This window comes from Filicampus tigris, chromosome 14, assembly GCF_054856515.1.
Source record: "Filicampus tigris isolate MCC_2025a chromosome 14, RoL_Ftig_1.0, whole genome shotgun sequence".
In the NCBI taxonomy this organism is placed as follows: Eukaryota; Metazoa; Chordata; class Actinopteri; order Syngnathiformes; family Syngnathidae; genus Filicampus; species Filicampus tigris.
This window is the reverse complement of record NC_141230.1, coordinates 19805581-19817567: the sequence shown is the minus strand read 5'-3', so window position 1 is coordinate 19817567 and position 11987 is coordinate 19805581. Positions and strand designations below refer to the sequence as shown.

The 11987-nt window shown below is 45.6% G+C and overlaps 1 protein-coding gene across 1 annotated transcript; it reads left to right on the top strand.

Moving 5' to 3' along the window:
• The first annotated feature begins 144 nt into the window (after positions 1-144).
• On the top strand, positions 145-11618 carry lcp1 (lymphocyte cytosolic protein 1 (L-plastin)). Its single transcript, XM_086052644.1, has 18 exons — positions 145-607; positions 736-873; positions 2234-2344; positions 3384-3481; positions 5738-5813; positions 5885-6033; positions 6103-6226; positions 6481-6613; positions 7186-7433; positions 7535-7677; positions 8366-8461; positions 8826-9021; positions 9093-9171; positions 9328-9442; positions 9526-9659; positions 9740-9863; positions 10745-10869; positions 11346-11618. The coding sequence occupies exons 5-18, from the start codon at positions 5747-5749 to the stop codon at positions 11476-11478; spliced, it is 1866 nt and encodes a 621-aa protein (XP_085908770.1). The 5' UTR covers positions 145-607; positions 736-873; positions 2234-2344; positions 3384-3481; positions 5738-5746; the 3' UTR covers positions 11479-11618.
• The last annotated feature ends 369 nt before the right edge of the window (positions 11619-11987 follow it).

Below are 11987 nucleotides of genomic sequence, written 5' to 3'. Positions count from 1 at the left end.
CAGGTGTGTTGTTTGCGCCTTCCGCTGATTGTGTCCCCAAAGTTGGCGGATGTCAACGAAAACCGAATCGCAACCCGAGGAGACTCGAAGCCGCTCCACCAGCACTGCCGTGTGAAACAAGAGCACGAGAACCACAGGATGAGAATAATGTGAAAACCGGGCTCAAAAAGTTGAATTTGAAACCCTAACCCTGGCTTGAAACCCAAATTGAAACTTGGAAACCTAGCTTAGAACACTCACTTGTTGGAAACAAAACATCGACAACATTTTAAACACACGCAATGGGTTCATTTACAATGCGTTCACATTGTCGGACATTTTGATTCCGCTCCGGTTTTGATCCAGATTTGAGCGGTCCCGATTCGGATCGCACGGCAGCAGCTATCCTATCCATTTGGAGACCCCCTTGGCGAAGACCAGACACCCCACCAGCGCCGCGCCGAACGCCGCGCCGAACGCCATCCTTTCCCGGTTCCGCTCGTCCCGCGGCAGCATCCTGGTCTTGTTGAGGAACTTCTCCAGGTCCTCCAAGACCTTCCGGAACCTGGCGGCGTCGGGATGAACCGGACCGACAAAGTCCGCTTCCTCGTGGTCCGCCAGCATCCAGGTAGGCTCCTGGTCCGGGTTCCCGGCTTGGCTGTGCTTGCGAAGGCTCCGGTAGAGCCGCTTCCAGTGCGAAGCCTGCTGGAAAACATCTCGCATGTCGCCGTCCATCTTGTCCCGCATGTTGACCAGCTCCAGCTCCGTCTTCTCCAACTTCCTGGTCAGGCGCTGGATCTTGGCCGTCTTGGCGTCCAGCAGGGACTCCAAGAGCCCGAGGTCGCCCTCCAGCTTGATGCAGTAGCATTCCTGTTCCTGGTAGCTCCTCTGCAGGTCGGCCACCCGCTGCTCGTAGTCCTCAGACATGGCCCCCCCCCGGGAAAAAAAAAATGTGCGCTCGATTGGTTTCGATTCGGGGAGGCTTTGAAAGGCTCGCCGATGACATCGCGGCGGCGCGCCGCGCCCCGGCTCTGTGACCGGATGATGTCGCGGTTTGTGATGTCGCGGTTTGTGATGTCGTCGGCGAGCCTCGTCGCGGAAGGGTTGAAACCTTGTTTTCAAAGCCTTAACCCTGCTCGAAACCCAAATTTGAAACCCCCCGACCCTTGTTTGAAATCCTACTTTGAAACACCTGATTTGATACGCTAACCCTTGCTGGAAACACTCCACCCTGGGTTGGAACCCTAATCCTCGTTTGAAACCCTACTTTTAACTCCCAACCCTGACTTGAAACCATAATTTGAGACCCTAGCCCTGGCTTGAAACTCTAATGGGATGGGTGAGTACCTATAACGGGTATCGGCAAGGTATCGGGTACTCGTGGAGGCCGACGATTAGGGATAGACCGATTATCGGCGCCGATATTCCGCGTTTTGACAATCTGATGGCCGATTATAAATCAATTTCAAACTGTGTTGAGATCAAAACAAAGATATGTGAAAGTTTCACTTTTCTGTCAATTTGAAATTTTGGAGGACTTCATTTGGTGTCGAAAACTATATGGAGCTATCGTTTTAAATTTTCATTGGACCTTTAAAGACTCGCTGACGACCCCTGAAGTTTTTGTTAGAATTTGATAACAAGGATGTATATTGTCAATCATTTATTGTAATAATAATGGGGGGGGGACAACATTATGCAAATCTGAAAACAATGTTCAATAAACATATGCTTAAAACACATTTCAACAATGCTAAGAGTGATTTTTTTATGCCTATATGTCCCTTTTTACTGAAAATTAATATCGTTTCCAAATATCGGTTATCGGCCTCCTTGACTACCGATGATCGGTATCGGCCCTGAAAAAAGCATATCGATCTATCCCTACTGCCGATACCATTCGCCAATACTAAAAAAAAAAAAATCTGACATTGAGTAAGTCCTCCTCGCCAGTAGGTGGCGCTTTACTGTGATAGTTTGACACATTGTCAGAAACAAAAAGAGATCTTGGTTCAAAATTATCTGTCATTGTATTAATTGATTGTTTTTAATGCATGAAAAAGTGTTTGTGGTTTCGGTACTCAGTTACTGATATCAGTCTGAAAAAAAAAAAAAAAATTGGGATCGAACATCCCGATTGTAAAACCCTAACCCTGGATTTGAGATCTCGATTTGAAAGCAGAACCCGTGTTCGGAAGCTAACTTGTTGCCGATGACATCGCTGCATCATGTGACTCCGGCGCCTCTGTGACAGAATCCCAATGGGATGATGTCAGTGTGTGACGTCATCAGCGAGCGCCACACCGTCACACGGCGACCATCCATCTCCAGTGCGACGCAAGCAAAACTGCTGCACTGCTTCCCAGTGAGTGTTTCACGCTGCCTTCAAAGCATTTCGCGCCGTAGGCCAAATCAGGAAAAGACAAGGCGCTAAAGAAGCTAAGCTAATAAATCAGAAAGCTGCAATACCTCTGAAAGACAAGGTTAGCGCTGATGCTAATGCTAAAAAACAAAATGGGGGGACTTTAATCATGCCGTTTACTGTAACAGGCAAAAAAGCGCTCGGAAATCACTCTGCCAGCCGCTTTCTTATACGCTGACACCAACCTCAGTACGTACACAAGGAATTTTTAAATCCTTAACCTGGGCTTGAAACCCTAATTTAAAACCCTAAACTCTGGTTTATGACCCAAATTAGAAACCCTTGCTTTAAACCCTAAATCTTTTTTTTGAAAAACGAACCAGGTCTTGAAACCCTTTATTGAAACCTCTTAACCTGAGCTGGAAACTCACTTTAAACCCTAATGACTCAAATTTGAAACCCTAACTCTTGTTTCAAATCCTCACCTCGATCGACTCGAAATGCTAATGCTAATCCTGACTTGGAAACCTAAGTCTGTTTTAACACCCAACCTTGAATCCCTAACATTTGTTTTGATTCAAAACTTGAAACCCTAACTTGCGACCCTAATGCATTGTTTCCAGAAACTAATTAATCTATTGTAAAAAAAAAAAAAATACATGGGAAGTATAACTTGAAAAAAAATCATCTCATATTAAATCGTAATTTTGAGAGGAAAGAAATCGTTTAAAACCCTCACTCTGGCTTGTGAGTCTTGTTTTTTTTTTTTAATCGACCCTAACCATGTCTCACAACCCTACCTGGTACCCATATTGAAATGATCATCTAAAAAAATAAAACAAATTAAAAGTTGAATGATGACAACACTTTTTGTGACGTGCGCCTTGGTTTTTTTTTTGGCTGATGCGTGCACATGCCAAAGTGCATTTGGCTCTCACCTTGCCTGTCAGTCAGTCTGTCTGTCTGTCATTGCCTTATAAAGACAAAAAGTAGGGCTTCGAGGCGCGATTTTGACTCACTTCCTTCCTTTCGCTCTGACTAGATGATCGCTCGCTCAGACTGGAGCGCGCAGCAGACCGCTCGCTATCGTCGCCATCTTCAGCTCAGCGCCGCCAGACTCCTCCTTGCCGCCACGCTCAGGTGAGGAACACCTCCGGCTTCAAACCTTAACTGCAAAGTCCTAACCCTTGGCTGCAAAACTCTTAACTTGGCTTAAGACCCTAATTTGAAACCCTAAGCCTTCTTTAAGAGCCTTGCTTGAAACCCTAACCTTGCCTTGAGACCTACATTTGAAACTCTGACACGAGACCGTGATTTCTCACCCTAACTGTTTGAGACCCTATGCATGACTTGAAACCTTCATTTGAGATACTTACTCCTTATTAAAACTAAAAGAACACTCATCTGCAACCACAATTTGCATGAGTGCCTTACCTTGTCTAATTTGAAGCCTCAACTCTTGTTTAAAACCCTATTTGAGAGTCTTACTCTTAAAACCCTAACCCTTGTATGAAACCCTAACTTTTAATGCTAACCCTTGAAACCCTACAGTACTTTAAAGCCTTAACCGCGATTTCAACTCCCAACACTTTTTGGAAACCTTACTTTAAAACCTCAACCTTTGCTTGAAACCTTAACTTGAAAACCTAGTTTAAATGGTTTGAAACCCTAACCTTTGTTTAAAAAAAAAAAACTCATTTGTAACCATAACCCTTGTCTGCAACCTTAATTTGAAACCTTTTTCCTGTCTTATTATCCTAACTGAAAACCCGAAGCCCTTTTTTGAAACCCTAACCTTTGTTTGAAACAGCAACCTTGCCTTAAAACTCTCTGAATTTGAAACCCTGCCTTGAAACCCCAACTCTCGTTTGAAATCCTAACCAATGTTTGAAACCTTACTTTAAAACGCCAACCCAAATTTGAAACCCTGACCCTTGTTTGAAAAACTAGTTCCCTAACTCTAACCTTTGCTTAAAACCCTAAGTTGAACACACAACCCTTCTCTGCAACCCTAATTTTGACACCCTAACCCAGACTTAGAACCCTAATTTGTAATTTTGACAAACATTTGCTAAACATTTATAAAATGGTGCACAACAAGGTGAATAAAATGTATGTATCATATCCTGCCAAACGTAAAAAGTTCAAATGCGTCGAGGTCTTTATTTATCAGGAGGAAGAAGAAGTTAGACGACGGCGGCAGAGCAGAAAAGGAAGTTTGAGGTTTCACACTGGGGGGGGCCGTGTGGGCAGCCATGTTGGGCCTGTGCAAACGCAATCGCCAGATCGCGACCTCCTTTCAGACCAGGGATCCGAACCAAAATAAATTCACGCTACAGCACCCACGTCACTCACAAGGCCAAACACTTCTAGTCACACGTACCCCCATTGAAGTTGCAGATACTACAGTACAATGTGAGGATTAGCATAGAAAGATAAGCATCACGCATGCATGTTGTTGAAAAATGCAAAATGGATTTTTAGGGCTGCAACGAACGATTGTTTTAATAATTGATTAATCTGACGATTATTTTGTTGATTAATCGATTAATTGGATTGAAAAAAATAATGTTTGAATTTCCATCCCTTTATTCAAAAACAGGACACTATTTCAAATTAACAGTGCAGAAAATGCACAAACAAAAATTATGTTTCAGTTACTCGTTTGGTCCGTAATACGTTTGAAAATCGGCAAAAATTGATCGGTGTTTTCCAATGTTAATTAGTCAGTCTGCTTTCACGATGACTTCAGAAATTGGATAATTTTCTCTGTTGAGAAGCTGAAGTTCAGAGCATTTTGAAAATTTTTACATAAAAAAAAAAAAGGTATCTGAATCATTCATCGATTTGCTAATTGATTAGCTGTCGATTAATCATTGCACCTTTATAGACGTTTATCGGATTACGGACCGGAATAGCGAAAAATACGCGTATGATTGATGGCCGTTGAAATGCATTAGGGGAAGAAAAAAATGAAAACCCCCAAATTCTTTAAAAAAAAAAAAAAAAAGGTGTGATAAACATTCAACATAAATTTTCCACAGATGACGGGGTGGGGGGATTAGAGGACGCCCCGCCCCCTCCAAAAAAACCCAAACCCAAATAAATGGGTTTTATTTGATTTGAATCCTTGCTGCATTTAGAATCGGGACTGCGATTGTGTTGAATTGCCGTGAGGATTATGACGATCGTTTGGATCAAATGGTGCCTTTCGTGGTGTCAAAAAGCCTTTTGAGCGGCAAACGGGAAGTGCGGCATGTGAAGTGGGAAGTCGACAGAAGCCAGGAGAAACGTTTGCATCGCGGTGCGAAATCACGAGTGTCCACACTTCCTCTTCTCCAATCGTCCGCCATGCTTTCATTTCACCTTTTTAATCGCTTGACTTTTCTCTTCCAGCACTCCGACATGGACGCCACGGCAAGCATCCCCGCAGAGGAGCTGGAGGACCTGAGAGAGGCCTTCGCCAAGATCGGTAAGAACGCCGGCGCCGTCTGGCTCCCGCGTCCGTCCACTCTTGAGTCCCCCCTCGTGCCTTCTCGGCAGACGTCGACGGCAACGGCTCCATCAGCAAAAAAGAACTCAACGAGCTCTTCCGGGCCGCCAACTTGGGTCTGCCGGGTTTCAGGGTGCGAGATATCGTCGAGGAGCTGACCAAGACCAGCGAGCAGCTCACCTTCGAGGAGTTCACGCAGGTCAGTCCGCGATCTCGCCCGAGACGTCCTCGGTCGCCCGCCGCCACATTTTTAGGACTTCTCTCTCAGATAGTTCATGGCCTGAAGAGCACCGAGGTGGGCAAGACCTTCCGCAAGGCCATCAACAAGAAAGAGGGGATCCGAAACGTGGCCGGGACCTCGGAGCAGGCCGGAACGCAGCACTCGTACTCGGGTGAGGACAACATCGTATGGAGAATTCTTTAGGGAGTCTTTGAGGGCTCCGGTCTTAAAGTCTTTGGCGGCTGAAATCCGAAGTCTCGGGGACTTACACCTTTGGTGGTCTTTGATTTTAGTCTATACTGGAGTTTGTAAAGATGGATGATCGGGGGTTGGATGAGGCGTGGGACTAGTTAAGGACTGAAGTCTTTGATGAGCAATATTTTGGGGGTCCAGTCCCAAACTTGACTGTGGTGTTTCTGCCCACAGAGGAGGAGAAGGTTGCCTTTGTGAACTGGATCAACACAGCTCTGGAGAAGGACCCGGACTGCAAACATGTCCTGCCTGCCGATCCCAACACCGATGAGCTCTTCACGGCCGTCGGGGATGGAATTATTCTCTGGTACTTTCTTTAAAAGCGGAAGTCAACCCAAACATGTTTTTTTCAAGAATATGTTCTAGGCAAGCCCACTAGTTGAAACAAAGCATTGTGATAAATATTGCGTTTGTGGAATAAGTGTTATTAATCCACTCATTTTTAGCCATCTTGTCATTTCTGTCGACTGAAAATGACATGACAACTGCTCGCAGCGATCACGACTCAGATTCAGAAAACAGGTCAGCCGTGATGTCATTTTCAGTTGACAGAAGACAAAATGGCCGCCCCCAGAGATGGCTAAAAACGGAGTGCATTTTGCTGCTTAACTTAGATTCCGCAAAGGCAAAATTAATCAGAATTTCAACTAGTGGGCCTGCTGGGAACATATTCTTGAAAAAAGGATGTTTGGGTTGACTTCCTCCACCACGAATGATCATAACAATCAACCCTAATTCGAAGCATTTTAAACCCTAATTACCATCCCTGACCTTGCCTCGGGATCCCAATTTGAAAGCCTAACCCTGCCTTGACTTCCTAACCTAGCCTTGAATTGCCCTAATTTGAAAGCCTAATCCGAGACCCTATCTTGCCGCCAGTAAGATGATCAACCTCTCTGTGGAAGACACCATAGACGAGAGGACCATCAACAAGAAGAAGCTGACCCCCTTCACCATCCAGGAGAACCTCAACCTGGCGCTCAACTCGGCCTCGGCCATCGGCTGCCACGTGGTCAACATTGGAGCCGAGGACCTGAAGGAGGGCCGGCAGCATCTGGTCCTCGGTCTGCTCTGGCAGATCATCAAGATCGGACTCTTCGCAGACATCGAGCTGAGCAGGAACGAAGGTGGCTTAGCGGGATGCGGCGCTAGCGTAGCTCAGCGTGATGACGAAGGGCTGATTGCGCTGAGGTTTGGGGGTTTTTTTTGTTTTGTTTTGTTGCGCTAGCTTTGATTGCGCTGCTGAGAGATGGTGAGAGTCTGGAGGACTTGTTGAAGCTGTCACCAGAGGAGCTGCTGCTGCGCTGGGCCAACTTTCACCTGGAGGTGGCCAACGTGCCCAAAATCAACAACTTCAGCTCGGATATCAAGGTACAATAGAGGATGGATGGAGGCGGGATGGAAGGATGGATGGTGGAGGATGGATGATTCAAGGACGGATGGTAAAATGAACAGATGGACAAATGGATGTGGGGAGGAACTTAAGGTTGGATGGAAGGATTTAAGGATGGATGAGGGATGGATGGAAACATTTTATCAGTGGGCAGGGGTCATGATGGATGGATGGATGTGTGGAGAGGTGTCAGGATGAACAGATGTGGGTGGGATGGATGGAAAAACTGATCTCTAGGCAGATGGAAGGATGGATGGATGAATGATGTATAGAGGGAGGGATGTAATGGTGGATGGAAGGGATTAAGGATGGATGATGTCAGGAGATATGCTGGGATGGATGGATGGAAAAAGGAGCAGTGGACAGATGTAAAGATGGATGGATGGTTAAAGCTCAGATGGTAAGATGGATGGAGAGAAGGCTGGATGTGATGAGTGATGTCAGGATGGACGGATGATGAAGTGATGGATGGAAAAATAGATCGATGGGCAGAATGAAGGACGGACGGATTTAAGGATGGGTGGCCAGATGGCGATCTGAAGGAAGGAAGGAAGGGTGGAATTACTGATAAATGATGGATGGATGGGTGTCCGGATGGGACGGAAGGTTGGACGGACGTACGTTGCTGTCTGATTGGCTACCGATGACGTCGTTTGTTGTGCCCAGGACTCGCGAGCGTACTACAACCTCCTGAATCAGGTCAGGCCCAAAGGGGACGACAAAGGAATCCCGCCAATCACCATCGACATGTCAGGAATCAGAGTGAGTCCAGCCATCAAAACCTAACCCAGTCGTCAAACCCTACTTTGAAGTCATCTTAAACACTTCAAACCTTAGCCTTGGTTTTAAACCCTACCATTAAACTCTGACTAAGTCTTCAACCCCTACCATGAATATCTAACCCAGCCTTGAAATCTTACTTTAAAGACCTAACCTAGTCTTCAAACCCTACTTTGAACTTCTGTTCTAGTCAACCGTACCTTGGAATCCTAACCCAGTCTTCAAACCCTACTTTGAAACCCCAGCCCAGGTTTCAAAGCCTACCATGAAAACCTCATCTAGTCTCAAAACCCTATTTTGAAACACTAACCTCGCCTTCAAACCCTACCCCTAACGTTTGTTCCAGGAGAAAGAAGATGTACAGCGTGCAGAGTTGATGCTGGACCAGGCAGACAAGCTGGGGTGTCGTCAGTTTGTCACGGCGACCGACGTGGTCCGCGGGAACCCCAAACTCAACCTGGCCTTTGTGGCCAACCTGTTCAATAGATACCCTGCCCTCAAGAAACCCGATAACCAGGACATAGACTGGAGTTCCATCGAAGGTGAGGACCCTGAAAACCCTCTCAAGGACTTCTCTCCAGACCTTGACCTTGACCTTGTTTGATGTCTTCAGGAGAAACCAGAGAAGAACGGACCTTCAGGAACTGGATCAACTCTTTGGGGGTCAACCCTCGTGTCAATCACCTCTACGCGTAAGATGACGCCATTAAGCGTAATGTGAAAGTCAGTCATTTGAAACCCTAACTTCAAAAACTTCCAAGACTTGTCTTGAAACCCTACTTTGACACTCTTGATTCTTGCTCAAGACCTTAACACGAAAGCCCTTCCCCGCGCTTGTACGTTTACAGTGACATGGAGGACGCCCTGGTCATCTTCCAGCTGTACGAGAAGATCAAGGTTCCCGTGGACTGGGAGCGAGTCAACAAGCCTCCTTACCCCAAACTGGGCAGCAACATGAAGAAGGTGACGACTAACTGGCTCACTAACTAGTAACCCGCCACCACTGAACGGCCAATGAACGAGCGGCTTGTTGCTGCCCCCCGCAGCTGGAGAACTGCAACTACGCGGTGGAGCTGGGCAAGAACGAGGCCAAGTTCTCCCTGGTGGGCATCGCCGGCCAGGACCTGCACGCCGGGAATCGAACCCTCACCCTGGCGCTGCTCTGGCAGCTCATGAGGAGGTAGCGCCAAGCTGCCTCCACTGCGACCCCCCTCCCACAGGCGCCTTTTAGCGCGGCATTGACTTTTTGTGTTCTTTCAGGTACACGCTGAACATCCTGGAGGAGCTCGGCGACGGGCAGAAAGTCAACGACGACACCATTGTGGCATGGACCAATCAGATGCTCGCGCAAGCCCGGAAAACCTCGTCCATCTCCAGTTTCAAGGTAGACCCGAATAGACTTTTTGTAAACAAATATAGTGATTGAATGGCCGAATAAATGGTACGTGGGGAATGACTGTTTTGGGGCTCAATTCTATGGGTAAAAAATACTTTTTGTCAACAAATAGTGTTTTAGTGGCAAAAATGTTTTATTCGTATAGCCTAATGTAGAGCTTTTGTAAACAAATATAGCGTTTTAATGTAAACGCTGTATTTCACAATCTCTGTGAAATTTCTGAGCGCAATCAAATGGGTAAAATAAACCATTTTTTTCAACAAATAGTGTTTTAGTGGCAAAAAAACATTTACACATGCTAATATTCACTTTTTGTTAACAAATATTGTGTTTTAATGGCAAAATATATGATAGAAAATTGTCTTTTGAACTCATTTCTGTAGGTAAAAAATAGCCTTTTGTCAACAAATAGCCTTTTAGCGGCCAAAAAATCCTTACACAGCCAAATACAGACTTTTTGTGAACAAATATGGTGACATAAATGTTACATGGGAGATTACTATATTGGGGCTCAATTCTATGGGCAAAAATCTTTTTGTCAACAAATTGTGTTTTAGTGGCCCAAAAAATATTTGCATAGCCTTATGTAGACCTTTTGTAAACAAATATAATGCTTTAATGCAAAAGCTACATTTCACGTCACATCTCTCTCTTTGAGCTGGGTAAAAAAAGTTTTGTCAACAAATAGTGTTTCAGTGGCAAAAAATATATTGAGACAGACTAATATTGACTTTTTGTAAACAAAAGGCCAAATACATCCATATTGTGGCAAACTTATGCAATTTGCGGGGCAAATTCTAGAACTTTTGTGCACAAATATTGCCCTTGGCTGCTGGTTAGGTGTAAGAGTGTGACTTGGCTTTGCCTAGGACGGCTCCATCAGCACCAGCATGCCAGTTCTGGATCTGATTGACGCCATCCAGCCCGGCTCCATCCGATACAACCTGCTCAAGACCAACGACCTGACCGAAGAGGAAAAGCTCAACAACGCCAAGTAAGGACGCGGCGCGTTTAGATTTCAACCGGATCCGATCTGCATGAAATGAGGGAAAGTCCTTTGGCCGTGTAAGGACACTTTGCTGGCTTTTGTGGAAAACTCAAAAGGTGGATAAATGAAAGGGAGTCGGTGTGTGAAAGCCACATCCCAGTTAAAGTTCCAGGTTCTTTTAGTTCTTGGTACTCCATGGTACTTGTAGTTTCTGGAACTAACTTTTGATTTTCAAGTTCCAGGATCTTTTCGTTCATAGTACTTGTAGTTCCAGATAAAGACACATTTTCACTAAAGGTTCCAGTAATTTTTGTTCTTTGTATTTGTAATTCCTGGAACCAAAGTTCCACTTGATCTTTTAGTTCTTGGCGCTCGGCTCCAGGTCTTGTAACTTGAACCACATCCTGGTTTCAGTCCTGAAGCGCCAATGGAAACGAGGCTAGTGTGTCATGTGATCACCCCGTAATGACGATGATTGGCAGGTACGCCATCTCCACGGCGAGGAAGATCGGCGCGCGGGTGTACGCGCTGCCCGAGGACTTGGTGGAGGTCAAGCCCAAGATGGTGATGACCGTTTTCGCCTGCCTGATGGCGCTCGCCATGAAACGGGCCTGACGCGCCGACGGGATACGCAGACCACCGCCGATGATGTCATCAAAGTCCAAAAGAAGTTGACAGGACCAAAGAACAACAACATCTGTTTTGTTGTTGTTGTTTTTTTTTTTTTTTAATAAATGTGATCAGTCACTAGTGGACACATTGTCATCTTATTTGTATACACAGACACACAGGTTCTCTTTCATAAACATACTTTCACACACACGGTAACTCGCTCTCACGCGCCACACAAAAACACAGTCACTCACGCATACACAGACGGTCTCACACGTGCACGGAAATAATCTCACGCACACCTGAGTTTTAGGTACTTTTCACCAAATTTTTACCTTTAGCACCAGACACTTTTAGTTCTTGGTACGATTTGTTCCTAGGACTAGTGTTTCCAGTCTAAAGTTCCAGGGACTTTTAGTTCGTGGTACTTTTACTTCTAACTTCAGTGCCGCAGACATCACAGCAGCTCGAATAAAAGACGCTAGCACAAAATGTCGACTTTAGTTCCATAC